At 47.1% G+C, this 24,683-nt stretch overlaps 14 protein-coding genes across 14 annotated transcripts; 8 read left to right on the forward strand and 6 right to left on the reverse strand.

Annotated features, from left to right (window-relative positions):
- The first annotated feature begins 20 nt into the window (after positions 1-20).
- BJ212DRAFT_1378187 (uncharacterized protein) lies at positions 21-1,309 on the forward strand. Its single transcript, XM_041336554.1, has 2 exons — positions 21-162; positions 224-1,309. Exons 1-2 carry the CDS (start codon positions 62-64, stop codon positions 1,191-1,193), a joined length of 1,071 nt encoding a protein of 356 aa, XP_041189592.1. The 5' UTR covers positions 21-61; the 3' UTR covers positions 1,194-1,309.
- A 254-nt stretch (positions 1,310-1,563) lies between these two features.
- On the reverse strand, positions 1,564-2,100 carry BJ212DRAFT_1220535 (uncharacterized protein; the record flags this gene model as incomplete). Its single annotated transcript, XM_041329373.1, has 1 exon — positions 1,564-2,100. A coding segment is annotated over one exon (537 nt), but the record flags the coding sequence as incomplete, so codon positions are not given.
- A 179-nt stretch (positions 2,101-2,279) lies between these two features.
- On the forward strand, positions 2,280-3,386 carry BJ212DRAFT_1484267 (uncharacterized protein; the record flags this gene model as incomplete). Its single annotated transcript, XM_041340763.1, has 5 exons — positions 2,280-2,571; positions 2,631-2,809; positions 2,861-3,045; positions 3,106-3,244; positions 3,300-3,386. The coding sequence occupies 5 exons, from the start codon at positions 2,280-2,282 to the stop codon at positions 3,384-3,386; spliced, it is 882 nt and encodes a 293-aa protein (XP_041189594.1).
- Positions 3,387-3,775: 389 nt separating this feature from the next.
- BJ212DRAFT_1219925 (uncharacterized protein) lies at positions 3,776-4,060 on the forward strand (the record flags this gene model as incomplete). The annotated part of the gene is made up of 2 exons (XM_041329359.1): positions 3,776-3,958; positions 3,986-4,060. Coding segments are annotated over 2 exons (258 nt in total), but the record flags the coding sequence as incomplete, so codon positions are not given.
- Positions 4,061-6,949: 2,889 nt separating this feature from the next.
- On the reverse strand, positions 6,950-8,290 carry BJ212DRAFT_1378194 (uncharacterized protein). The gene is given in 6 exon segments (XM_041336555.1): positions 6,950-7,325; positions 7,384-7,474; positions 7,514-7,515; positions 7,527-7,664; positions 7,719-7,847; positions 7,898-8,290. The coding sequence occupies 6 exon segments, from the start codon at positions 8,115-8,117 to the stop codon at positions 7,105-7,107; spliced, it is 801 nt and encodes a 266-aa protein (XP_041189596.1). The 5' UTR covers positions 8,118-8,290; the 3' UTR covers positions 6,950-7,104.
- A 188-nt stretch (positions 8,291-8,478) lies between these two features.
- Positions 8,479-9,996, forward strand: BJ212DRAFT_589042 (uncharacterized protein). Its single transcript, XM_041343596.1, has 6 exons — positions 8,479-8,729; positions 8,788-9,038; positions 9,093-9,212; positions 9,274-9,410; positions 9,462-9,552; positions 9,604-9,996. The coding sequence occupies exons 2-6, from the start codon at positions 8,810-8,812 to the stop codon at positions 9,852-9,854; spliced, it is 828 nt and encodes a 275-aa protein (XP_041189597.1). The 5' UTR covers positions 8,479-8,729; positions 8,788-8,809; the 3' UTR covers positions 9,855-9,996.
- A 1,478-nt stretch (positions 9,997-11,474) lies between these two features.
- On the forward strand, positions 11,475-12,503 carry BJ212DRAFT_1579506 (uncharacterized protein). Its single transcript, XM_041342253.1, has 3 exons — positions 11,475-11,610; positions 11,671-11,677; positions 11,975-12,503. Exons 1-3 carry the CDS (start codon positions 11,512-11,514, stop codon positions 12,235-12,237), a joined length of 369 nt encoding a protein of 122 aa, XP_041189598.1. The 5' UTR covers positions 11,475-11,511; the 3' UTR covers positions 12,238-12,503.
- A 129-nt stretch (positions 12,504-12,632) lies between these two features.
- BJ212DRAFT_1378208 (uncharacterized protein) lies at positions 12,633-13,602 on the reverse strand. Its single transcript, XM_041336556.1, has 3 exons — positions 13,185-13,602; positions 12,985-13,133; positions 12,633-12,928 (listed from the first exon to the last, which is right to left on the reverse strand). The coding sequence occupies exons 1-2, from the start codon at positions 13,213-13,215 to the stop codon at positions 12,985-12,987; spliced, it is 180 nt and encodes a 59-aa protein (XP_041189599.1). The 5' UTR covers positions 13,216-13,602; the 3' UTR covers positions 12,633-12,928.
- Positions 13,603-15,166: 1,564 nt separating this feature from the next.
- Positions 15,167-15,417, forward strand: BJ212DRAFT_1484271 (uncharacterized protein; the record flags this gene model as incomplete). Its single annotated transcript, XM_041340764.1, has 2 exons — positions 15,167-15,266; positions 15,323-15,417. The coding sequence occupies 2 exons, from the start codon at positions 15,167-15,169 to the stop codon at positions 15,415-15,417; spliced, it is 195 nt and encodes a 64-aa protein (XP_041189600.1).
- Positions 15,418-16,081: 664 nt separating this feature from the next.
- Positions 16,082-16,414, reverse strand: BJ212DRAFT_1278889 (uncharacterized protein; the record flags this gene model as incomplete). Its single annotated transcript, XM_041331454.1, has 1 exon — positions 16,082-16,414. A coding segment is annotated over one exon (333 nt), but the record flags the coding sequence as incomplete, so codon positions are not given.
- A 200-nt stretch (positions 16,415-16,614) lies between these two features.
- On the reverse strand, positions 16,615-16,958 carry BJ212DRAFT_1378219 (uncharacterized protein; the record flags this gene model as incomplete). Its single annotated transcript, XM_041336557.1, has 2 exons — positions 16,770-16,958; positions 16,615-16,708 (listed from the first exon to the last, which is right to left on the reverse strand). Coding segments are annotated over exons 1-2 (158 nt in total), but the record flags the coding sequence as incomplete, so codon positions are not given.
- Positions 16,959-17,839: 881 nt separating this feature from the next.
- On the forward strand, positions 17,840-19,083 carry BJ212DRAFT_1302413 (uncharacterized protein; the record flags this gene model as incomplete). The annotated part of the gene is made up of 6 exons (XM_041333256.1): positions 17,840-17,875; positions 17,981-18,170; positions 18,343-18,468; positions 18,530-18,658; positions 18,735-18,779; positions 18,854-19,083. 6 exons carry the CDS (start codon positions 17,840-17,842, stop codon positions 19,081-19,083), a joined length of 756 nt encoding a protein of 251 aa, XP_041189603.1.
- Positions 19,084-20,616: 1,533 nt separating this feature from the next.
- Positions 20,617-21,961, forward strand: BJ212DRAFT_589183 (uncharacterized protein). Its single transcript, XM_041343597.1, has 3 exons — positions 20,617-20,808; positions 20,866-21,586; positions 21,638-21,961. The coding sequence occupies exons 1-2, from the start codon at positions 20,709-20,711 to the stop codon at positions 21,561-21,563; spliced, it is 798 nt and encodes a 265-aa protein (XP_041189604.1). The 5' UTR covers positions 20,617-20,708; the 3' UTR covers positions 21,564-21,586; positions 21,638-21,961.
- A 406-nt stretch (positions 21,962-22,367) lies between these two features.
- BJ212DRAFT_1484274 (Spc98 family-domain-containing protein) lies at positions 22,368-23,372 on the reverse strand (the record flags this gene model as incomplete). The annotated part of the gene is made up of 4 exons (XM_041340765.1): positions 22,368-22,519; positions 22,588-22,893; positions 22,946-23,051; positions 23,100-23,372. 4 exons carry the CDS (start codon positions 23,370-23,372, stop codon positions 22,368-22,370), a joined length of 837 nt encoding a protein of 278 aa, XP_041189605.1.
- Between the last annotated feature and the right edge of the window lie 1,311 nt (positions 23,373-24,683).

Below are 24,683 nucleotides of genomic sequence, written 5' to 3' on the forward strand. Positions count from 1 at the left end.
TCTCAGGGACCAGACATAGATTAGTACATGGAATCCGCACGAGTTCCATCTTCAATTTCGTATGGATATCACCCGGCAGGAAGCGCAGGACATCGTCGCCCAAACTGAGGGTGATGATGCTGTGATCGAGCAGTTTCACGAGGTCTGCAATGAGAGATTTAGGTATGATATATCAATCATACGCTTGAAAGGATTTTTGCTACATGCAACTATGATGCTCCAGTTACACTTCATCTATCAGATTTTACAAGATCGATATCGTGCTCCGCAATGCATCATACCTTCTTGCTGCCGCTCCCAAGACGCCTGGCTCTAAACCAGTCTCGGTGATGCAACCACTCTCCCTTGACACAATTCGCGATCTCCTCTCAGAAATCTCCAATAACACCAAACTGCCTGTACCAGAACTCAGAAACTTCGATGATTCCCTCGCACGTTATCCATTTCATTATCTCTTCTTCCGCCTGCCTTCACAAAACGCCCAGTCCCTCTCATCGCTGCGATCGAGTAGCACTCTCACACCATCTCAAGACGCTCTTCTGGACCTTCAGTTAGGAACCTTCATCCATTCTCTGCACTCACTCCAAAACGATTGGTTCGGTATCCCAGGAGTCCAACCAGATGAGGAAGTATGCTACAGCTGGCAGGATACATTCATGTTGCTCCTTGATGGGCTGTTATGCGAGCTTGAAAGCTCCGGAGAGATACAAAGGACGTTGGTAGAAGACATAAGGCGATATCTATCCCGCGCCATCGGGTCATTTTTATTTGAGGACGCAGAAGTGCCTACATTGGTCTGGCTGACAGGTTCGGCGGACGATGTGTATGTCCAAGTTTCAGAGCCTTGTGGACCGAACCAAGAAGCTAGAGTGGACATTGCATACGTGCTGCCGACATTTGATCGGGTAGTGTGGGGAGACCCGATGTTGGAGGCATTTTTTATGCCACCAGGGCCGAGCAAGGCGTTGGAAGAAGGGTATTTGGAAGGAGAGGGCGGAACGTTGATCGTTTTCCCGAGGCAGAGAACGAAGAGGATGTGGTACACGCTGTTCTCAGCTCTAGTTGTACTGGTCGAAGTTAGGAGAGATAAGGAGAAGGGGGGAGGGGATAATCGAACGCATCCAAAGTTCTATTGGGCAAGGGAGATCCTCCCAAGATGCGTTGAGGCATTGAAGGATGCGCCCTGTCACTAGAATGATACAGTGAAGTCCTGTAACTCTAGAGTTTAGTTATACGTAGAGTCAAAACATAGATGTCATACCTATATCATGACGAAGCATTAGCAGGGCCCATTTCAACATCTACTAGTGCTGCAGCTGGGGAAGTAACTGGTGTTGGAGCATCGTTTCCCGTGAGTTCACCTTCTACAATATCTTCCTCATCACTACTTTGTCCTTCTCCAAGTTCTCCGTTGTCGGGAGTCACTGTCATTTCTTTTTCGTTGGTCATCTGAACGTCATCATATTCCACACGTGGGTCCCATTCAAGCTCTTCTGGCTCCTCCACCTCTACTTCGACGCGCTGCTTCCACTCAAACTTATCTCTAAGCATCATCACAGCCCTGACAGCGCGCTCCACACGGTGATCGTGCGCACTCCGTATCTCTTCACATTCATGCAGCACATCCTCGTGTGTTACGCGACCAGTCGTAGCAGGAGGATGGTTGGTCTGGACACTATTCGTGGCAATAGCGCCACGGGTAGCCATACATTCTGCAAGGCGTCGAACAGTAGCGGTCTCCATATTTAGTACCTCCGTCGTCTGTTGATTGCGCAAGAGAGGGATGAGGTCATTGTCGAGTTGAGCATCCGTCATTCCAATGCTAGGATGTAGAGCGATCTTCTCGTACACGCTAGAACCTAGCCGAGCTTGCGCCTGACCGATTTGGGACTGCGCCTGAGGCGACGATAGGGATTGAGAGAAGCTATGTGTTTGGGAGAGAATGACATTGTATTTGGAGAGGATGTCTGGCCAGGCAGGCATGGCGTTCTGTCCGCCGACATCGATTGTACGCTGGAGCGTCTGGATAGATTCGATAATTTGGTTAGACTTGAATTTTAAGAGCTCAAGTTGAGAGATTGGAAGGGACTTTGGATCGAAAGCAAACTGAGGGTTGTTCGTAGTCATGATGAGTTGGTTCCAAAGAAGGGAATTTTCAAAGCGTAGCGGTTCACGAAGCTCTTGCACAATAAGACCAAATAGTCTTCAAGTCTGCCTGTGCCAGCCGAGGCACTCCTCTACTCCGTTTTTACTGTTCTTCTCACTAATTGTTTTTCAGAATGCTCTCGCTTTTTGCTCGTCACGTCGTGCCTAATCTTCCTGTGCTGCGCACCAATGTTTCGTCCGTCTTGACTTCGTCCGCATTCGCTGCGACGCGTCGTACGTTCTTCACTACGCGTCGTATCGAGCTGCCAGCCGCTGCATCCAAGAGCGCGTCAACCAAGACAATGAAGAAAACTACAAAGAAAACTACAGCTACAAAATCTACTCCAAGGAAGGCGAAAGCCACCACGGAAGCAAAGTCCAAGCCAAAATCAACAGCACCATCCAAGAAGACGGTCGAGCGGCCTCGTGAGTAGAACCGTTGGCTGAGCCTGTAGTCATGTGCATGTTAAAATGTGTTGCTATAGCACCCAAGAGAGTGCCCAAATCTGAGCAGCCTCCTTCGCGTCCCCCTAATGCCTATCTGCTTTACTTCTCGAAGCTCGTCCAAGAACGTAGGAGTGACATTAAGACTACTATGGACACCCAGGATATGGCAAAGGAAGCTGCAGTGACGTGGAATAACTTTACTCTTGCAGAGAAACAGGTAATTTACATTGCCATATCTGCGATGTATCATGCTAAAATCGTTCCTCAGCCTTACTATAACGAGGTTGAGGTCTTGAAGAAGCAGTATGAAGAGAAGCTACACGACTATTGGAAGACCGCTTCTCCGAAAACCGTCAGGAAAATCAATGCGCGTCGCAAACATGACGGGAGAAACAAGATTCACCGACCTCACCAAGAGAATGACTATAAGCGCCCTAAGGGGCCTTTCTTCAGGTTAATTTTACGTGCTATTGTGATAATATAGAGACTGACAACAAAGAATGGTTCATACAGATTCATAGAAATGTTCCGTCAATCAGATGATGGCAGAGCTATCCAAGAAGCTGGGACCACCGCCGCAGGTAGAGGAGCGGTCAATGTTGTTCGTGCAGCTGGTGAGCAGTGGAGGGCAATGAGCGCCTCTGACAAAGCCGTAAGTGAACCCGGTTGACAATCATTCTTCAATGACTAACGATATGTCGTTTTAGCCCTATATGGAAGCTTACCAGAAAGCGCATAATGATTGGCAAGCAAACCATCCCAGCAAGAATGCCTCTACGAGTGCATCATCATAGGGGCTTACATGTCGGGAGGCAGAAATGCTAGCAATTCCGCGTACATCAGTCCCGCCGTTCTTCAGTTATTGCATTTTTCATCGTCGCTTGCCCACTTTATCACCCCAATTCAGCCCAATGAGTTGATTTTTATTGCAATGTTTATAATTTCTGAAGTCATTCGCATGTCCCTCTAGTTTTACATATGTACGATAGGAGTTCCTGGTCACGTTCCTTTTGGCTTGCGAATTCTCTTCGTCGTACCTCTCGGTCATGGCGTCGATGTGCAAGTTTCTCAGGCATATTTGATACTCGCAACAAACGATATTCCTCATACGAAGACGCTCCAAACATTTGCTCATTACCTCGAGTACGCTTCAACCTTATGTCTTCTGTGAATGACATTGGTCGGTTACTCTCATGTCAATCCCCATCTTGGACAGTCCCAGTGGACGATACCTCCCTTTGCAGACCATGTCACATCATCAACGAAATATGATTTCCACACTGAGTTTGATGCTCAGATTAAGCTACTTTGTCCCTCCCCAACTGATATTTTAGACGCTCATGATGCATTGCTAACATCCAAGGTTGTATAGGCGCATTCCGTCACCTCATAGGGTGGTACCGAACCTGACTTCGACGTTGGTGATTTTGTGTACCTTGCCACCACTCATCGTCGATACGAATATCTCAACGGTCAAACTGAATGGAAAGCCAACTTCATGACGAGCCTTCTAAAATCCTCTCTACCCATCCTGAGTCATCTTAATACACATTCGATCTACCGCCACATATATCAACATTCACCCTACGTTCATGTATCTGAACTTCAAGTGCCACGCCCCCCGACGGCACTGCTCCCCTCCCGAAAACTGCTGTGACTTGGTCCCGTCGCGACCCGAGACGGTCTCGAAGGACGGAAGATAGAACGTATTTTCGATCAACGTCCTCGTGGCCGCGGATTCTAATACTTCATTCTCTCTGGTAAGCAGGAGATTTCTGGTTATAAGGTCGTGATTCATGAAGTCGAAGAATGTTCTGCTTTCGAGGACTTCCCCGTCACGCTCGACTCTTTGGAGGGTGTAAGCCACGTGCTTACGCCGCTGACGCACACTCACATGATTACAAAGCTGTGTTATAGCGCTGAACGGTCCGGCAGATCAACATCAAAAATGCTGTTTGGTCCTCGTTCGACATATCGCCGTTCTCTGCAAGCTACATACCACGAGATACAAATCGAAGCTAGTCCGGGAATCGGCGCTCGGTACAACTTAACAAAAATGTTCAGGTACATTATTCTCGGCCGTAGAGAAATTGATTATCCGTTGACGGACAAAGCACACAAATAGATTGATTTCGCCAGCAGTATGGGGCCGTGGAGCCGCTCAGCAGTTTTTGAAATTCAAGAGCGGATTTCCTCGGTGGGGGGCGGCGATTCGAAGACACTTCTTCGAAAAATTCCCTAGAAAAATCTGGGGACCTGAAAGACTCAGATGACTTGCCACAGCCCCTGGTTCATTATGATCAACTCCTAGGGAATAACCATAGATTTGCCTAGATTCTTCATTTTGCTGCGGTGCGTATTTTTAGTAGCCGGCGGTGCTTGCGCCGCAGCAGTCCACCAATCAAAGAATCAGATGATCCTCCGTGTTCAAATGCAAAATACAGGTTAGTATGTTTTGCCTCTTGTCATTTTCTCGCATCGGAGGACATGCGCTGATTTGATTCGGACTCCGGAGATCCGATTCATAGGGGGTCTATCTTGCCTCAGTGACCAGTGAGCCTCTCGTTGTCTGGTTTGTGCGTACGTCTGAAATTGATTTTGAAAAATAGTCAATTACAGCCCTTCCCTTGTAAAGATCTGAATGAAATAAGGTATCAGTCAATTCAGATACTGCAGAAACGTGACCACGTGGACTGTAATAATTTCATCGACTTCTTAACATGCATGGTGCTATCGTTTACCAGTAAGGTCAGATTGAAAGATGGCAAGTGTCTAAAGATAAATAACTCTAGTGAGTTCTGTAGAATGTGACATTTAATAGAGTACGACTTACCCCCATCCAGTGTATGAGACTGGAGAAGTGACGTAAATGAGGATAGGGAAAGTACTCGGAGGCGAGCGTGAGACACCGCCACAGTTACAAAATTAGCAACATCGTCTGATTGGACCGCAACATCAAAGTAAGATAGCAACCGGCGGCGTCATCAGACGCCTGTTATACTTACACCAGAGTGGCATAGCTCCGAGAGACTGACTCAAACTTTGACGGGCGAAATTGTGACTTAACATTAGTCATTGGAGTTGATGTTGCAGCTGTGCCGGCAGAATTTGTGTCCATGATGTACAGCAAGGTCACATGGACCCAGGAGACAGTATTAATGAGGGTATATACATTGGCACTAATACTAAATCGTCAAAATGCGAGCAGGAAGGTGGCACAGCAGCGAAAAAGTAGGGTTGTGGCGAAAATTCTTGATTTCTAGAACGTACATACAGTAAGCAATTGACCCCCTGTGACACGTTACGGTGGGGTAAATTAGCAACGCAACCAAGGCCCTGTAGCACACTATGGTTGCCTCCATGAGTCCATACACAGAGGTACAGTGCGTGGAGTTGCCCAGTAATAATATAGTGAGCCCGCTGGCGTAATGAACAAGTGCCCAAAAAATAAAATAATGTACTGCGTTGTCGGGTTGATTTCCAATACAGATGACACAGCCTGTGAGCGGATCTACGAAGAAGTACCAAAGCCCTCCTGAACGTTCAATCAATAGTGTATGCTCTCCTTAAGGCAAACACGAAGCTTGTTCTGTCTTCAGTGGGCTCGCATCTATCGTAATTCTTGCTTCAGCACACCCCATGCAAGAAGCTGTCGTAAAATGGTCCCGTGAGTGTTCATGACTGTCAGCAGCATCATAGAATATGCGGAGGAGTTACAACTGTCTCGATGTTTTCTCGTTGGAGTCATCCATTAAATCTTTCTAGGTAGCACTAATTGCGCTTCGCCCACGAGTCACGTGATTCGTTTATAGTTTCACATCGACTAGTTATCTACTTGATTCTAACTTCCGACTCGGACGTTCAAACCCGTTTAATGATATCGCAAATATCTCACTCTCATTCCTTTTTTTAAACAAAGTCCAATTTGTGTCCATTGAGGATGATATACCCTATGTAGGACATTACCTTCTAATCTATGGGACCCCTGATGTTGTCCCTTCTGATCTCTCAAGCTAAGTCGCAAATGCCCTGATGGCCTAAGGCCATCGGTCCGCCCTTCCCGCCGGCCGTTTATGCGTCAACGGAGATGAAATGATTTAAATAACTGTTAAGGAGTGGTTATGCACGGCATGTGCAGTTCATATACAGCATATTTCAATATTAGTGCTCATGCAATGACAGCCCGATGCTATGACCGACTCATAATGCATAGCGTTGAGGTCTTTTTTCCTGTATAAAATTTGAAATTGTCACGAGACTTTCAAAGTCCGTGGCTTCAAGACTAAAGATGCGGATGAGACGGATAGTATACCGACCGGTTTTCATACTGTACTCCGTCCAGAAACGAGGTCATGTGTTTTGCAAACGATATTATTGATTATTCAGCAGAGATAGGATTTCCATTCGACTTTATAACAAGTTTAAGAACATTCGTAGCCTAGGTAGCTCTGCTACACTCGTCATATCGTGACTTACGCGAGAGCCGTTGTTTGAAGAAAATAGGGACTGCAATTAAGGAGGGGAAGTCAGGTCTACATTACCCTCCAAGCGGACCACCCTAGTGTTGGGATTATGCTCATCAACCCAATCCAATATTTTCTCCAAGTTTCTGCATCGGTGAGGAGTGTTGAAGTTAGGGAGAGGCCCGTCGACCCCCTTCACCCAGTCATAAGTGAGCATCGTCACATCGCCACGACACATAAGGTTCTGCCTGAGCATTTCGATGCAATGATCTGAGGTACAACATACTAGTAAGCAGTTTGTGGGCTGGGCAGGAAACAATATACCTACCGAGATGAATGCGCCGGAAGACTTCGGGGGAATCTTTGAATTCATGACTCGTGGAAGGATCTTGTTCGCCCCAGGTGACTCTGCGAATCATATCCTACAGGGGAATGAGTAAAAATCGACCAGCCTCCCTGTATTACAACTGACTATGCAATGGAGCTGGTGAATGACTTCTACACTTGCCATGTAACCTCCACCGTGTTCTTCCGGATACCCAGCCATGGAGGGAGAAGGTTTCTCCCCTGCTCTGAGCAATTGTTCAAGCGTCATACGAACTGGACGCACTGGGAGAGATAGTCAATAAATGACCATGATGTAAGTGAAGCATAGGGTGCAACCATTAAGAGCTACCCTATCCCAAGCGGCGTTGATTTCTGGAGACGGAGGGCCACGATATATAGAAGGGGTGCCCAGAGTTCCATTGAATCTTATAATGCCGACGTATTCAATGGCCTCGTTTGCTGGAGCTGTGACGAGTAAGTAAGGTCCTGTGCGTTGATGCTATCCGTCCACATACAGTACAGAACTACATCATCGATCGACGGCGCCCGCACCCATAGCACGAAAAACACCATTGTTATGAACATCAGCACACCATGGCTTAGCCATGGTGACCAGCGAAGGAGACGGGACTTTGGAGGAGGTATTGTTACTGTACTGCTATCAAGAAGGTTCGTATCGTCACGATCCTCGACTCCGTCGACAAGAGAATACGACGCAAAATATTCCTTCTGCATAGCTAGCGCAAGGAAAGAACTTGAGGTTAGTAGGGTTTCAAGATACTCAGGATGTACTTGGAACACAAGTCGTACTCGTGGGTAAGTTGGAAGCCAGGGTCTAAGTACATAGAGGGGCTCGAGTTGCTTTACTGATGGAACCACTTGAGCGCTCGAGCATTGATCTGTGCCTGATGCAGAAGTAATGATGAGAACTATTTTAAGCAACTCTTGATTCGTATCTAGGCTCAATTGTTTCAAGTTGACGTAAATCAAATTGCTGGTGACTGCTCGATTTGGATTTGGATCTGAGATCTCCGGCAGTTGACGGCAATAAACACTCAACGTTCAACCGTCGTGGCGTGGCGTCACCTGGCGTCCATCTGCATCTATATGCATACATGTCCACGAGTCTCCGCGCCGGGTTCCTGGCCTTCTCCATCTCAGACTTATCCGAGTTGCTCGCACTTCTCCGATCATCCCGGGCCTGCGTTTCCCCATTGAATACTATTTCCCTTCCAGCGCTCCGCTAGGGCATGTGACTCTCACACCGTCGGAGCTGCCTAACACACCTGAGACACAGCCGACTGGGGGACATATTCGAAATTAATACACTCCCAGATATTTCCCGGAGTATGTCTCGCATCTACCCTCGCGTGTTCCCAACTATCCTTACAATTCCCGAGTTCAGCGAACAGAGTTCCCCCAGAGTCATGATCAAAGATCCTCCGCAGTACCTTCCTGTCGATACTTTTGACAACGATAATGAGGAGAAATTTGGTGATGCAGAGAGGTTCCTTGCAGAATCTCGTCCCAAGTCACATATCCTTCGTGTGCGGCCTATGTTGAGCCATGGCGTGTTGATATGCACATCGATGCTCTTTTTCGCGCTATGGATGGGCACGCCTTCGCCCCACCTGCGTGACGACATTCCTGTATACTGTAAGTGAACAGACTACATTGAACGGTATGGTTATTAATTTATTATAGCTCCAGCAATTGTTGCTGTTGAGCCCGAGATTATAAGGTTTAACGGAACTCTCGACTTTCCTTCTATCTATCGTGGCCCTCCTTCCCCAGAAATTGATGCCGCTTGGAGCAGGATAGCTGGCGATGGTGCGTCATCTAATTTTTCCGTCATCCTAATTAGTAATTGTTCACACCCATGGAATCTCAGTGCTACCGACTCGAATGTCGCTTGAGGAAATTCTCAAAGCCGGCGACGTAGATTCACCTTCCAAGGTCAAGTATCCAGCTAAACTTGATGGGGACTTCATGGTATCCATGGAAGCCCCTCACCAGCTCCATTGTCTGGTAAGCTATACTACACCGAAAGTCTAGTCGTTCTTGCCTCACATTTTGTAGAATTTACTTCGCAAAGCCACGTGGCCCGAGTATTACGGACCCACAGATATTTCGTTCCAGGACGAGCCCGAAGTGATCCGCATGCATCTTGGTACATATGCTTTTTTATTGATGCACCTCCTGTTTATCGTATACATTACAGATCATTGCATTGAAATGATCAGACAGAATATCATGTGCAATGCCGACGTGACGATGATAACATGGGACTGGGTTGAAGGACACGATATCCCATACCCTAACTTCAACAACCGCCACCAATGCAGGAACTACGAGAAAATCTTGGATTGGGCTGACAAGCACGCTGTTCATATCAATAGTTCCGAGGTTACTCGCCTCGAAGATACGATTGAACTCCCCTTACCCTTCTATCCGATGAACCATGATGTATAAGGAATATTATGCTGCTTACTTACTATGTGCATACACTCACGAGTATCTTCCAAGAACGGCAATGATTATGAGCTCGATCGGATTAATGCATTGTTAGTACATCAATGACATAGGAATGAATGAAATAATGTATTTGGTCATCTATATACGTTCATGTAAAATCAGGCTCCTAACTACCTCAATGGCTGAAGCTTCAAGCACGGACAGATCTAAACCTAAGTAGTAGGAATAGCTTGCGAGTCGTACATCATCCTTGTTCTTTAACATCGTGCTGGTCAATCCTTTCAGATATATTTTAGTGCCGGTTGTGTATCAGCATTTCTTTCAGTGTCTAGGCTATTAAGTGTTGTTGTTTGAGTCGCGCCTCGATTCTGAGACGTCTGATAATAAAGCCTCAAAAGGACAATAATGAAAGTTGTAATTAGTATCAGGATTGACACGGCTTTTTACTTCCATGGGACACCGGTAGTAGTTTCGAGTCACCATCAATTATGGAGCTGGCCTAGACAGATTTCCCTTACGCCGAGGCGGTAGGAACGAAACTTCTTTTGAGTTACTCCTCCACATGCATCGTGTCGAGTTCTCCATTCCAGTAAGAGCGGTAATTAAATGCATAATTCTACGCATTTACAGAGGATCTACCCCTGCAATCAGAAACTGTCAGTCGATCCTGGAACCGTACCTCGGTGCAATTGTTTATCATCAAGACTTGTGCTGTGTTTAAGGCCTTGATGTGATATGCTACAGCAAGAGTGAAATATCAAACGTTGATGGTACCGATTACGACTGGGAAGAATGAGGGTGCATGCTGACAGGGCCGCTACCACCTGACGTTACTAGTTAACGCCGACTTTGTTCAACCCTGAAACGTGTGCCGGTGCATGGAAAGCACTCAAAAGAATTCGTACGCGGTTGATATCAGCGCATTAGACGGTGCGGACCCAGATCACTACCTCATGGGTACCGTACAGTCAAAAATCAGGCTTTCTGGGAAGGAGATGCTTTTTCGTGTCAAGTACCTATCGACTCGTCCCAATATGGCAGGATCAGCATCAAGAACTACTGAATATTTATAGAAGTGTTTATTTGACTTTGATATGTATTTTTGGCAGCCAATGGCGTTGTGCTATTCCCGACTGCGGCGGTACGGGTAACTCCAACTGCCGTCCTAATTTTGCAAATGCGAAATACAACCCCAAATTCAAAGTGCTTTACATTGATTGCGGTAGTTTTTCCGATATATACGTGGTTTTATATAACTTTATATTCCAATATAACGAAAACCTGTTCTATGTATAATCAGATATCTCTGATGCAGGGCTGTGGTGCCTCTTGCATATCACTTTCTCGCCTGACAGGACCTGCCCATGTATTGAAGCCACTCGGAGATGAGAATTCGGGCTTGATGATCTTGCCTCGTTAGGATTAATGTGGGCGCTAAGTGAGTTTTCAATGAGACTGACAGACTGAATCCTACTTTGGCCGGCTACGTAGAACAATCTCTTGCAAAAGTTCTGTTCTGGGTGGATAAGGCTTCAGCCAATTCAGGTGACCTGTCAGAGTCGTGAGCGGACCTCGTAACGAAAGGTATAAAGTTCTCTTCAAGATTCCAATGTGATGCATCGACAAAGTACCAGCCGCACTTCTTAACTCAAACATGAAGCTTTCTTTTGTCTTCAGCGTGCTTGCTTCCATCGTAGTTCTTGCTACAGCGTACCCCACGCAAGGAGCCACTGGCATCGCGAACGTTCTCTTGGTGGGTATTCATAACTCATCACCTATGCGGGAGGTTTGACAAGTGTAACTTGCTGCTTAGATATCGAGAAGCAGCGAGACTCGGAGACACTTGGCGTCGATGACAAAGTTATACCTTCAGGACTACAATCGCGACCTCGGCGGCACTTGACTTTAGGAAAAGATTATTACTTCAGCGAGTACAAGCGCGACTCGCGGCATTGACGTTAAGGACCAAGACGATGTACTTCAGCGAGTACAGCGCGACCGGCGCACTTGACGTTAAGGACAAAGACTATTACTTCAGCAGCGAGTAAGCGCGACTCGCGGAGCTCGGCATCTGCGACGAAGAATATTACTCAGCTAGTAAAGAAGAGAGATGAAGGGAAGCGCAGCTCGGAGGAACTTGGCGTTGATGATAAAGACTATACCTTCAAGGACTACAAGCGCGACTCGGAGGAACTTGGCGTCGATGACAAAGACTATACCTTCAAGGACTACAGGCGCGACTCGGCGGGGCTTGACGTCAAGGACAAGAAGTATAAATTCGAGGAATACAGGAAGAGGGAAGAAGGGAAGCGCGGCTCAGAGGAAATTGGCGTCAAGGACAAAAAGTATAAATTCGAGGAGTACTGAACTTGATTCATAGCTGTATGTCTTATTTGTTTTACGAGAGTCATCCACCATACTAGGTCTGGTATCGTCGCAACCTTACCATGTTACTACCCTGTACATATATCTCGATTCCCTTATCTAGTTGTTTCTGACATGCCTATGTATCTAATACAATTTCAATGGTCTTACTCTTTGTGACTACCTACAGACTCAGTGTTCTTGTCACTAAGCTATCATCTGGTGATATCGCGTCCTGCATTTCCAGACGGGTCTCGCGTGTTGTCACCTTAAATACTCTCAGTTCCCGTTCAAAATGAGAGAGATGGTATGTCAACTGTAGCTTGCTCCGTGCTAGCTGGCTCTCGTCCGAAGCATATTATCAAGGAACAATCATATTTTCTTGAGTGGTCTTACTACGGGGCACTACGTGTCCTTCACATCATAAATGATAGCGTGCAGCAACATATATATCGTGCATGGCTAGAAAAACAAATGCGACGACGATAGACCTGAGAAAGCAATAAACGTAACCGAATCCCCCGTCTTCTCATTGATGCAGCTGATGCTATGATATCGTCTTGATGCTACTCAACCGCACTACAAGAGGAAGCAGCGACACATTCTCACTTGGCGCATAGTACTGCACGCAATCCAGATGAAACTTGTACAAAAATTGTTGGCCAGGAAGGCGACAGCCGCGTGAATAAAATAACATTATTTTAAATCTGGAGACAAGCAGCGTCAGAGTCTCACATACCGCACGCAGATGATGGGGCGCTCACTAGTGATTAAAGTTAGACTCAAGCTTTTCCAGGAATTCCCAGCGTTTGTTCATCGCCTGGTCGATGTCACCGCTCTCTACTACTGCGAGCGCTTGATCGACGAGCTTGGTGAGGGACGAGCTGTACAGCGCGAATGTAGAACACGTCACTATCATGCGGGACGATCAGCGGGTATTTGGGTCCGAGGTCGCACACATACCCTCAGTAGTTTGGTATTCGTCAACGTGCATTCTTTCACTGCAGGTACGTGTCCAAACAGTCTATGTGATCCTTCAGAAGCTGGTCTACGGCAGTTGCCTTAGCCAATTTCGCTTCTAGCGCCCGCCAGTTACTAGGTTCAAGAACCTCGAATGTCGTGAAAGCCAGTATTTGCTAAACGAAAGCATGCGAGCTCTCAAGAACGCAACTCGCAGTCGTCACTGCTCGAACTTGGGATGGTTTGGCACAGGACGCCACCAAGGACTTGTCTTCTGTTCTATCCACATCGATGCGAGCGACTGTTCTGTGTGCTTGAAATGCAAGAGAAAACGAAGGAGGAGCTGGTGACGCAAAATGATTTTGCGAGATATGACGAGCGAAAGTGGGAATTTCACATTGTAGTCGAGTGTAAGGGCATCAGTCGCTTATTTGGGATGAGCAACTCTTGTACATCATCCTTCTACCGGTTGCGATGCTTCTTTCTTCATCCGGCACACCCTCGCCTTCCTCACCGCCAATCACGCCGCTTACGCTAATGACTGCGAGTAACCATTCATGTAACCCGCTGCTCGCAACGCTAGCTCGCACATCTTCCCCTGTAAGCACAAGGTTGAGCAGATTCTGCAGCTTAACGGTACTAACACATTTTGCGGGCTTGTTCAGCTCAGTGTGGGCAAGGTCTAAGAGGTGGGTGAGGAAGGATGAGGAGGCCAAATAGAAATTATGCCTGAGAGAGAGGTATGAGCTGTTTGAGTTGCGCCCAAGGACAATAATGCATGTTGTAATTAGTTATAGACGTTCATTTGACTGTGATGTGTATTTTTGGCAGCCAATGGCGTTGCGGCATTCCCGAGTCCCGACTGCGACGGTTCAGGTTGTGGTCTTCGAATTGCCAAGATACAGCCTCAGCACTAGCTATGCTTTACATTCATTACGGTAGTTTTCCGATGTTATACATGGCTTGATATCCTATTATAATGTAACAAAAACCTGTTCTATGTATCATCATGTGTGACTCAAGTTTGCCGAGGCACGACGCCGTTCACGTATGTGTGCGAATTAGGCGATGTGGCACAAGCTTCTTGCTTCCGCCCACCTCGCAGCCAAATTCTCTCGTCTCAAATACTAGGCACTAGTCTCAGTCTTTTGCACCCACCCACCACTCCCCGATCATCGCGCGGACAAATACTTAAACCTCAGGATCCTGATACCTTGTCAGTAAACCGACAACGGATACCATATCATTTCTCCGATGCCATTGGTGACCGCTTCCAGAGTGTCGCTATCACATAGGGAGAGCTGATCGGACCCACCCGCCCTCACAGCTCCCCTCCTTCGGGCTTTCGCCTAAACTACTCAACAAACTTGCTCGTTCTTGTTGGATACAAACAGCCAATATCTCTCGTAGTGCCGATAGCGGTCGTCCTCGATTACATCTATGCTAATTCTACTCTCTTGCGGTGTGACATAGCCATTGCCCCTCAGCACTAGCTATGCTTTACGTTCATCAACGGCGGTAGTTTTCCGATGCTTATACATCGCTTTATATAACTTTATATCCCAATATAACAGAAACCTGTTCGATGCATCATCATATATGATGATATCCAACTCGGAGTCTGCGGTTGTCGTCTGATGCAGGGGTGTTGTCCCCCTCGTATATCACTTTCTCCTGTGACAGGACTGCCCATGCCATGAACCTATCCGGACATGAGAATTCGGCGTTGACGGTCTTGTCCCTTTAGGAATGTGGGCGGTGAGTGATTTTTCAACGAGACTGATGGCAGAGTTTTACTGCTGCGGTCGCGATCGTTCACTTAGAACAATCCCCAAGTTGCACAATGCAAGAGTTCCGAGTGGATCCAGCCAATTCAGGCGACCTGGGCCATGAGCGGACCTCGTAGACGGTATAAAGTTCTCTTGAAGATTCCAATATAATACATCGACAACTTGAAGGTACCAGTCGCACCTCTTAACTCAAACATGAAGCTGTCTCTTGTCTTCAGCGTGCTCGCATCCATCGTGGTTCTTGCTACAGCGTACCCCACGCAAGGAGCCGCTGGCATCGCGAAACGTTCTTCTGGTAAGTATTCATAACTCGTCACCATGCGGAGGTTGACAAGCGTAACTTGTTGCTAGATGTTGAGAAGCGCAACCTAGAGGAACTTGACGTCAACGACTCTGACTATACCTACAAGAAGTACAAGAGGAATGAGGGGAAGCGCGACTCATAGGAACTTGACGTCAGGTTCTACGTAAATGAGTTATAGCTGTATGTCTTATTTTTGTGAGAGTCATACACTGGCATCATACTAGGTCTGGCATCGCCGCAAGCTCACTTACAGGTTACATCTATCTTGATTCCCTTATATAATTGCTTGGTTTCTGACATATTGCGTACCTATGCACTTTTATATGATATAATCCCACACTTTGACTATCACTAACCGTAGACCTATAGACACAGCGTTCTTGCCACTAAGCTATCATCTGATGACATTGCGTATTGCACTTCCCAATTCGTGTATTATCACCTGGAGTGCTCTCAGTTCCCATTCAAAATGAGAAACAGTATGTCAATTGTAGCCTGCTCAGTACTAGCTGGCTCTCGTCTGAGTTATATCAAGAAACGACTATCAGAAACCATATGTCCTTCACATCCTAAGTGATAGCATATATATCGCGCATGGCTAGCAGAACAAAATGCAACGACGACAGAACGGAGAAAGCAATAAACCTAACCGAATTTTTAGCCGTCGCCCTGTGACTTACCAGGACCCCTACTTCTCGTCGGTGCAGCTGATGCTGTGGGTGGACACAGACCCATAATTTCCGTAGACTGAATTGCGGCGAGGTGTTGAATGCATGTTCGAGTTGAGAGAGGAGTTTGTAGTCCATTCAAGGGGTAAGTAAAACGACACCTGAGCGATGGGGGAATTTGACCTTGAGCATGTCCCAGATGGCAGCGTAGAGCGCATGATTGACAAGCCCAAAATCGAGGTGGCTGCGGCTCTCTACAAAAGATGAGATAGCAGTGTAGTAGGTGCCAAGAGGTACTATCCGTTCCGTTAGGTCTCGAAGGGACGAACCTGTAAAAAGTATAAGAGAGAACGATCTCCCCTGAACTGTCAGAGGAGAGGACACAACAAAATGTATTCCCTTTAGTGGGTCGTCATCTTCCTGTGAGTATTCAGGATAGGGGGAAATATGTTTTGCCTCAATGCGCTGTAGAGGTTCAGGTGAGAACGAGGTGAAGCACACAGCAAAAACACGAAAACCAAATTGCTAAAGAAGAATTATGAGGTTAAGCAGGGATACCAAAGGTCCGGTGAGGTCCGTCTCAGCGATTAACGACGGCTCGTGGCCTGCATGCTATCAATACTTTAGCACGCAAGTCATCGAGGACCACGTGCCTTGTCAATGCTATCTCGTGATGAACGTAAGCAAAAATTTGTATCTTTGTAGATGTTGTCGCTCAGTATTCAGCTATCTATTTCTGCGAACAGAAGCGATAGTGCCCGTGATCTGAATGGTCGATCGTCTGCATGTCATAATAAGTATACATGACAGGTAAGGATACTCGTGCCTTAGTGTACTGTTTTGCAGACAAACCACGGTTCTTCTTGCGGCCTCCTGGACATGTTCGTGGAGGATCCATAGTACATACTAATAGAGTCATATGCAAGTTGCAGATTCGGACACGATACATGCACAAAACACGTGGTGGTTGGTTGAAAATATGGTCACGCGCGCGGGAAAGTTGCGAAGGAGTCGTCAGCTATCGGAAGTCGGAGGTCTCGCGAAGGCGCGTCTGTAGCTATTTTTTGGCCACCTACTTACCAGTATTGACTCGGATACATCTCAGGAGCACAAAAAGACGTGCTTAGGTGCACCATTAAGCGAGTAATGTTTCCGTGATTATCATGATGAGGCAGCTTACTTGATCTCCAGTGGATGGCAAGTATTCTCAAGTATTCCACAACAACCTGGCGACAATGCAACCGGTGACCTACACTTAGCATCACTCCTGCATCACTTCCTACCGATACCCAGCCTGTTTTAATGCAACAGAATGACATTATAGCCTGACTTTTGCTCACACAGATGCCCACATCATTACTCACATGGAAGCCTGCAATTATGTTCACGCAGGCAGGCCCGCAATGTCACTGCTCATGCGGATGCCTCCAAGCCACCACTGCCTCTTTCCAATATCGCCTTCTCACCTCGAAGTGTCACTCTGTAGCTCCTGCAATCTGGGATCTGAGGTTCACTTCACTGCGTCGCTCTCACTCCTACTCTCGTGGGAATTGCAGCTCACCTCGGCTCTCGCACAGGTTGGGACTACTATTCGTGCTTCCACCCCCAAAACTGTTTGCTTCAATAAAGCAAACATTTCCTTTTTTCCCCGCTACCACTACTGAGACCGTTGCATGACAGCAACCACAATTAGTTTGGTATTCTAGCCGAAGCAAGGTACACTTACTAACTCTGCAACTGTGGCGGCGGCGTGTCACGCGCGATCCACGGTTACCTCCACATAGAGGTAGTATCTGCATATGTCCACGAGTGTCCGCGCCGCTTCTTCCAGATCTCTAGACTTATTTCGATCAAATCCATCTTAGGCTTCTCCGAGTTCCTCGCACTTCTCCGATCATGCCAAGCCTCTTTTCCAGCGCTCCGCTGGGGCATGTGACTCTTGCACTAACGGAACTGCTGTACAGTAACCTAACATACCTAACACACAGTTGACCGGGGGACATATTCAAAATTAATACACTCCTAAATATTTCCCAGGATGTGTACCGCATCCAGTACCTTCACGTGTTCCCAACTATCCCTACAACCCCCGAGTTCAGCGAACAGAGTTCCCCAAGAGCCATCATCAAATATTCTTTGCAGTACTTTCCTGTCGATACTTTTGACAACGATAATGAGGAGAAATCATTTGGTGATGCAGAAATGTTCTGTGGAGGACTCGTTCCAAGTCACACATCCTTCGCACGCGGCCTGTATTGAGCCATGGTACGTTGATATGCACGTCGATGCTCTTTTTCGCGCTATGGTGGGCACGCCTTCGCCCTACCTGCGTGACGACATTCCTGTATACTGTGAATGGACAGACTACATCGAACAGTATACTCATTAATCTATCACAGCTTCAGTAAATGTTGCTGTCGAACCCGTGATTGTAAGGTTCAACGGAACCCTCGACTTTCCCTCTATATATCGTGGCCCTCCTTCCCCAGAAATTGATGCCGCTTGGAGCAGGATAGCTGGCGATGGTGCGCCGTCCAATTTGTCCCGTCATCCTGATTGTAATTTTTCACACCTATGAAACCTCAGTGCTACCGACTCGAATGTCGCTTGAGGAAATTCTCAAAGCCGGCGACGTAGATTCACCTTCCAAGGTCAAGTATCCAACTAAATTTGATGGGGATTTCACGGAAGTCCCTAAGCTATACTACACCGAATGTCTAGTTGTTCTTGCCTCACGTTTTGTAGAATTTACTTCGGAAAGCCTCGTGCCCTGAGTATTGTGGACCCATAGGTATTTGGTTCCAGGACAAGCCCGAAGTAGTCCGCATGCATCTCGGTACGTATGCTTTTTCTATTGATGCACCTCCTGCTTATCGTATACATCACAGATCATTGCATTGAAATGATCAGACAGAATATCATGTGCAATTGCCGACGTGACGATGATAACATGGGACTGGGTTCAGGGACACGATATCCCATGCCCTAACATCAACACCCGCCACCAATGCAGGAACTACGAGAGAATCTTGGATTGGGCTGTCAAGCACGCTGTTCATATCGATAAATCCGAGGTTACTCGCTTCGAAGATACAGTTAACCTCCCCTTACCATTCTATCCGATGAACCATCTAATTTAACAACGCATTTCCGGCGGTTCGTGCAAACCGCGTCATGCTGCGCAGCACTGACGCACGCTCTCAATATTAAGGGCTTAGTCGCATCAAAGTATTGTTAGTGGTACATTAATGACAAATATATTTGGCCATCTATCACGCTCATGTAAGCTCAAACTTCAAGCACGAACGGATCTAGAACTAAGTAGTAGGAATATGAACATTGTAGGAGCCACCGTTTTAGTCACGGGATATGATGTTTATTCTCTAACGTCGTGCTGGTCAGGTATTTTTTAGTTTCAGTTATGTACCTGTACCCACTTCTTTCAGCGTCTAGGTCTTAAGTGTTGTCGCGCCTAAGGACAATAATGGAAGTTATAATTAATCTCGAGATTGACACGGCTATACTTTACTTCCGCTGGTTACCGGTAATAGTTTCAAGTCACCATCATTTACTATGGAGCTGACCCAGATAGATTTCCCTTATGCCGGGGCGGTCGGAACGAAACTTCTTTTAAGTTGCTCCTCCATATGCTTCGCATGGAATTCCCCATTCTAGTCAGATTAAAGGCACAGTTCTCCGCGTTTACAGAGGGTTTACCCCTGCAACCAAAAACTAGATCATCCTGGAACCGAACCTCGTTGCAATTGTGTGTCATCAAGACCTGTGTTTAAGACACTGATGTGATGTACCGCAGCAATAGTGAAATATCAATCATTGAGGTGCTGATAATGGCTTGGAAGAGTGGGGTGCATGCTAACAAGGCCACCACCACCTGACCGCCGTTAGTGTAGTAGTTGCCGCTGAATTTGTTCAGCCCTGAAACGCGTGCCGATGGGTGAAAAGGATCTGCAAGAACTCGTACGTGGTCAATACTAGTGCATTGGACAGCACGGATCCCGATCACTACCTCATGGGTACTTGTATAGTCAAAAATCAGGCTTACTGGGTAGCAGAGGTTTTTCGTGTTCAGTATCGACTAGTCCCAACATGGAAAGATCAGCATCAAGAACTAGTGACTGGAATATTAATAGAAGTGGGTGATGTGTATTTTTGGCAGCCAATAGTCACGTGTTGCGGTATTGCCAACTGCTGCGGTTCGGGTTGTCGTGGTCTTCGACTTTTGCAAATGCGAAATACAGCCTTCGTACTTTACATTGATTGCAGTAGTTTGCCGATAGCCTTATACAAGCCTTATACATAGCTTTTTCTAAATTTATATTCCAATATAACGAAAACCTGACCTATAGTACAATCATATACCGGTAATGATGATATCTGCGGCTGTCCTCTGATGCAGGGGTGTTGCCCCTATTACATATAACTTTCTCCGAGTCGCGTGACAGGACTGCCCATACAGTCACTAAACCCATTCCGGAGATGAGAATTCGGCGGTTGATGGTCTTGCCTCGTTAGGATCAATGTGGGCGCTCTCAATGAGACTGACGGCTGAATCTTACTACTGTCACAGGTCGCGACCGTCCACTTAGAACAGTCCCTTGCAAAAGTTCTGGATGGATAAGGCTTCAGCCAATTCAGGTGACCTGAGTCATGAGCAGACCTACGAAAAGGTATAAAGTCCTCTTGAAGATTCCAATGTAAGACATCGACAAAGTACCCAGTCGCAGCTCTTCAAGTAAACTCAAACATGAAGCTTTCTCTTGTTTTCAGCGTGCTCGCTTCCATCGTGGTTCTTGCTACAGCGTACCCCACGCAAGGAGCCACTGGCATTGCGAAGCGTTCTTCTGGTGGGTATTCATAGCTCATCATCATGCGCTCGGAGGTTGACAAGTGTAACTTGCTAGATGTCGAGAAGCGCGACTCGGAGGGGCTCGACGTCAATGACAAAAACTACGAGTTCACCAGCTACAAGAAGCGCGGCTCGGAGGGGCTTGATGTCAACGACAAAAACTACGAGTTCACCAGTTACAAGCGTGACTCGGAGGGGCTTGACGTCAATGACAAGAACTACGAGTTCACCAGCTACAAGAAGCGCGGCTCGGAGGGGCTCGACGTCAATGACAAAAACTACGAGTTCACCAGCTACAAGAAGCGCGGCTCGGAGGGCCTTGACGTCAATGACAAAAACTACGAGTTCACCAGTTACAAGCGTGGCTCGGAGGGGCTTGACGTCAATGATAAGAACTATGACTTCAGCAGTTACAAGAGGGAGGAGGGGAAGCGCGCCTCGGAGGAACTTGGCGTCAATGACAAGAACTATGATTTCAGCAGTTACAAGAAGCGCAGCTCGGAGGGGCTTGATGTCAACGACAAGAACTACGAGTTCACCAGTTACAAGCGTGGCTCGGAGGGGCTTGACGTCAATGACAAGAACTATGACTTCAGCAGTTACAAGAGGGAGGAGGGGAAGCGCGCCTCGGAGGAACTTGGCGTCAATGACAGTGCCTATACCTTCAAGGACTACAAGAAGAGGGATGAGGGGAAGCGCACCTCAGAGGAACTTGGGGTCGATGACTCCAGCTATGAGTTCACCAACTACTGAACTTGACGCCAAGTTCTGTGCAGGTGAGTTATAGCTGTATGTCTTATTTTTGTGAGCCTCATCCATTATACTAGGTCTGGCATTGCCGCGGCCCCGCCTACAAGTTACTCTCCTGTATATCTATGTATCTTGACTCCCTTATCTGATTGCTTGGTTTTTAACATGTTGCGTGCCTATGTAATACAATCCCAGTTGTCTCACTCTTTGCGACTCGACTACAAACATATAGACCCGGCGTTCTTGTCACCATTGCACATTGCATTTTCTCAACTCGTATGTTGTCACCTCAAGTGCTCTCAGTGCCTGTCTAAATTATACGGTATGTCAATCGTAGCCTGCTCAGTGCTAGCTGGCTTTCGTCCGAGTCATATCAAGGAACAACTATTTTCTCTCGAATGGTCTTACTACGAAAGACTGAGTGTTCTTCACATTCTAAGTATTAGCACACGTTAGCGACATATATATCGCGCATGGCTAGAAAAACAAAATGCAACGACAACAGACCTGAGAAAGCAATAAGGCTAACCGAATTTTTGGGCGTCGTTCTCTGTCATTCACCAGGACCCCTACTTCTCATCGATGAGCCGATGTCATGACATTGCCTTGACCTACTCAACCGCACCACAAGAGGAAGCAGCGACACATTCTCACTCGACGCGTAGTACTGCACGCAGTCTAGATGGAACTTGTACAAAAAAACTATCAGCCGTGAATGGGGTTACCGCGTGAATGAAACAACATTACCTTAAACTTGGAGACAAACAGAATCAGAATCTCAAATACTCCACGCAGACGATGGGGCGTTCACCGGTGGTTAAAGTTAGATTCGAACTTCTTCAGGAATTCCCGGCTTTTGTTCACCGCTTGGTCGCTGCCGTCGCTCTCTGCTGTTGCGAGCGCTTGATTGGCGGACTTGGTGACGGGGGAGGTGTACAATGCGAACGTGGAGTATGTCACTATCACGCGGCAGTACGCCTGAAGGTGTGACGATCAGCAGGTGTTCGGTCCGAGTTCGCACACATACCCTCAGCAGTTTGACATTCGTCAACATGCATTCTTTCTGGCAAGTGTCCAGAAAGCCCATGTGATCCCTCAGAAGCTGGTCTACGGTGGTTTGCCTTAGCCAAGTTCGCCTCTTGCGCTCGCCAGTTAGGTTCAAAAACCTCGAATGTTGTGAAAGCTAGTATCCACATCGACGCGAGCGACTGTTCTACATGCTTGAGATGTAAGAGAAAACGAAAGAGGAGTTGGTAATGCAAAATCATTTTGCGAAAGATGACAAGTGAAAGGGGGAGTTTCACGTTGTAGTCGAGTGTAAGGGCATCAATCGCTTGTTTGGGATGAGCAGGGACAGTAGTAGCACAAAGATTTTGAGCACATACCTAACATGGGCTTGTCATCCTTCTCCCGGTCGCGATCCTTCTTTGCTTCTTCATCTAGCACACCCTCGCCTTCCTCACCACCGATCACGCCGTTTACGCTGATGACCTTGAGTGACTATTCATACAATCCGCTGCTCGCGATGCTGACTCGCACATCTTCGCGGAACGCGGCATCTTTCCCTGTAAGTGTAAGGTTGAGCAAACTCTGTAGCTTAACGATGTTGACACCTTTCGCGGGCTTCTTCAGCTCTGTGTGGGCGAGGTCTAAGAGGTGGGTGAGGAAGGACGGGAAGGCCAGGAAGAAATAACGTTCGAGAGAGCGCAGCCGAGGTATGAGCTGTTGATCTTGCAGCAGAAGGTGTAAGAAAGCGCGATTTGTATGTGTATGCGCGTCTTCGATGAATTTGTAAAGTTTGAAAATGCCCATGAAAAAAGACACGGGGACTCAACTCAATGAAGAAACACACTTTTCGTTAATTAATCCTTCTGATCGGCTTGCACCTCAATCCCACATTCACGTATCACGTTAAGATATTTCTCTACGAGTAAAACTCGTGTGTCCAACCCTCTAGAAGGGACGGTATACAAGCGCCACCGGGTAATTGACCTCGGATCCAGCAGTACGTGGCGGAGGAACACCTGTGCGCTGGCACTTCGAAGAAAGGGTCGAGCCATCACGAAGCTACCCAGACATCAGTATATATTTGTCCCTTTTCTGAGACAGAGCTAACAGTATATCGCCTTTCCCAATATTCGTACATGTAATCCACTTCCAAAATGCTTACTGATGAACTTGCTCTACTTGACACACAGCTCCTCGTATGGGTCTTCGAGACAACCCGCAGTTGTTCGTACTCGGAGCATCTTGACATAAGGAACTCCCGCTGCAGTTAGAAGAGTGCCATATACCTTGACCGCGGTGGGGTCACCCGACACCTGATAGTCTGCATACGCTCGCATATCACCGTCAGCAGTTCACCACCCTTCACATCAATAGGTGCATCTGACGTGCTCTTCATCATGTCAGATAAAACGGCCTTCAGCTTCGTCCCGCTGAGCCCGAGTGCTTCATCTCCGCCTGCTCTGGATCAGACTCGGGAGAAGATGAGGAAGAAGAGGCGTCGTCGTTATCCATGGTAGCCAGTTTGAGGACAAGCTGATAAATAAGGGATATGGTATGCACTGTTGGGTGGACATAGAACTATGATTTCTGTAGACTAGATTGCGGGGAGGTGTTGAATGCATGTTCGAGTCAAGAGAGGGGAGTTTGGCAGTCCTTTCTAAGAGACGTCACACGTCTAAAGAGACAAGGACTTCGTAAGTCCCCAGTCGAGTATGAACAGACTAATATAGTATGTACCTAAAGAGACAAGGACTTCGTAAGTCCTGTACTACGTCAGTAAGGAATGTGAGTATCATATAGTGAGACTTACCCCAGTCGAGTATGAACAGACTGGGGAAGAAGGGGAAAACGAGACGAGCGAATGTACCTGGAGCGGAGTTACCGTATTTAGTAAGTACGTTGAAGGTAGTGAACGCGACACCAAACAAAAAGAAATATCTATACTACTATGTTGACGGATTGATTTCCAACACACCCCCTCAATCTGGCAACAGACCTATCTCGTCAATCATTTTCTGGAACGCGAGACGTGCGAGTGGTTTCGTGAGGCCGTTGGCGAGCATTTCGGCTGATGGGATATGTATGAGCTCGAGAGTACCATCTTCGACGCGTTCG

This window comes from Suillus subaureus (assembly GCF_016647635.1).
Source record: "Suillus subaureus strain MN1 chromosome Unknown BJ212scaffold_32, whole genome shotgun sequence".
NCBI lineage: Eukaryota > Fungi > Basidiomycota > Agaricomycetes > Boletales > Suillaceae > Suillus > Suillus subaureus.

Coding starts and splice junctions, on each gene's coding strand:
- BJ212DRAFT_589042 (XM_041343596.1), top strand. CDS start 8,810: ATGATCAAAGATCCTCCGCAGTACCTTCCTGTCGATACTTTTGACAAC. Junction 9,213..9,273: donor GAGCAGGATAGCTGGCGATG/GTGCGTCATCTA, acceptor ATGGAATCTCAG/TGCTACCGACTCGAATGTCG. Junction 9,553..9,603: donor AGTGATCCGCATGCATCTTG/GTACATATGCTT, acceptor TATACATTACAG/ATCATTGCATTGAAATGATC.
- BJ212DRAFT_1378194 (XM_041336555.1), bottom strand. CDS start 8,117: ATGCAGAAGGAATATTTTGCGTCGTATTCTCTTGTCGACGGAGTCGAG. Junction 7,848..7,897: donor CGATGATGTAGTTCTGTACT/GTATGTGGACGG, acceptor TACTCGTCACAG/CTCCAGCAAACGAGGCCATT. Junction 7,326..7,383: donor CTTCCGGCGCATTCATCTCG/GTAGGTATATTG, acceptor GTTGTACCTCAG/ATCATTGCATCGAAATGCTC.
- BJ212DRAFT_1378187 (XM_041336554.1), top strand. CDS start 62: ATGGATATCACCCGGCAGGAAGCGCAGGACATCGTCGCCCAAACTGAG. Junction 163..223: donor GTCTGCAATGAGAGATTTAG/GTATGATATATC, acceptor ATGATGCTCCAG/TTACACTTCATCTATCAGAT.
- BJ212DRAFT_1579506 (XM_041342253.1), top strand. CDS start 11,512: ATGAAGCTTTCTTTTGTCTTCAGCGTGCTTGCTTCCATCGTAGTTCTT.
- BJ212DRAFT_589183 (XM_041343597.1), top strand. CDS start 20,709: ATGAAGCTTTCTCTTGTTTTCAGCGTGCTCGCTTCCATCGTGGTTCTT. Junction 20,809..20,865: donor CATTGCGAAGCGTTCTTCTG/GTGGGTATTCAT, acceptor GTAACTTGCTAG/ATGTCGAGAAGCGCGACTCG.
- BJ212DRAFT_1378208 (XM_041336556.1), bottom strand. CDS start 13,215: ATGCACGTTGACGAATACCAAACTACTGAGG. Junction 13,134..13,184: donor CGAATACCAAACTACTGAGG/GTATGTGTGCGA, acceptor CCCGCATGATAG/TGACGTGTTCTACATTCGCG.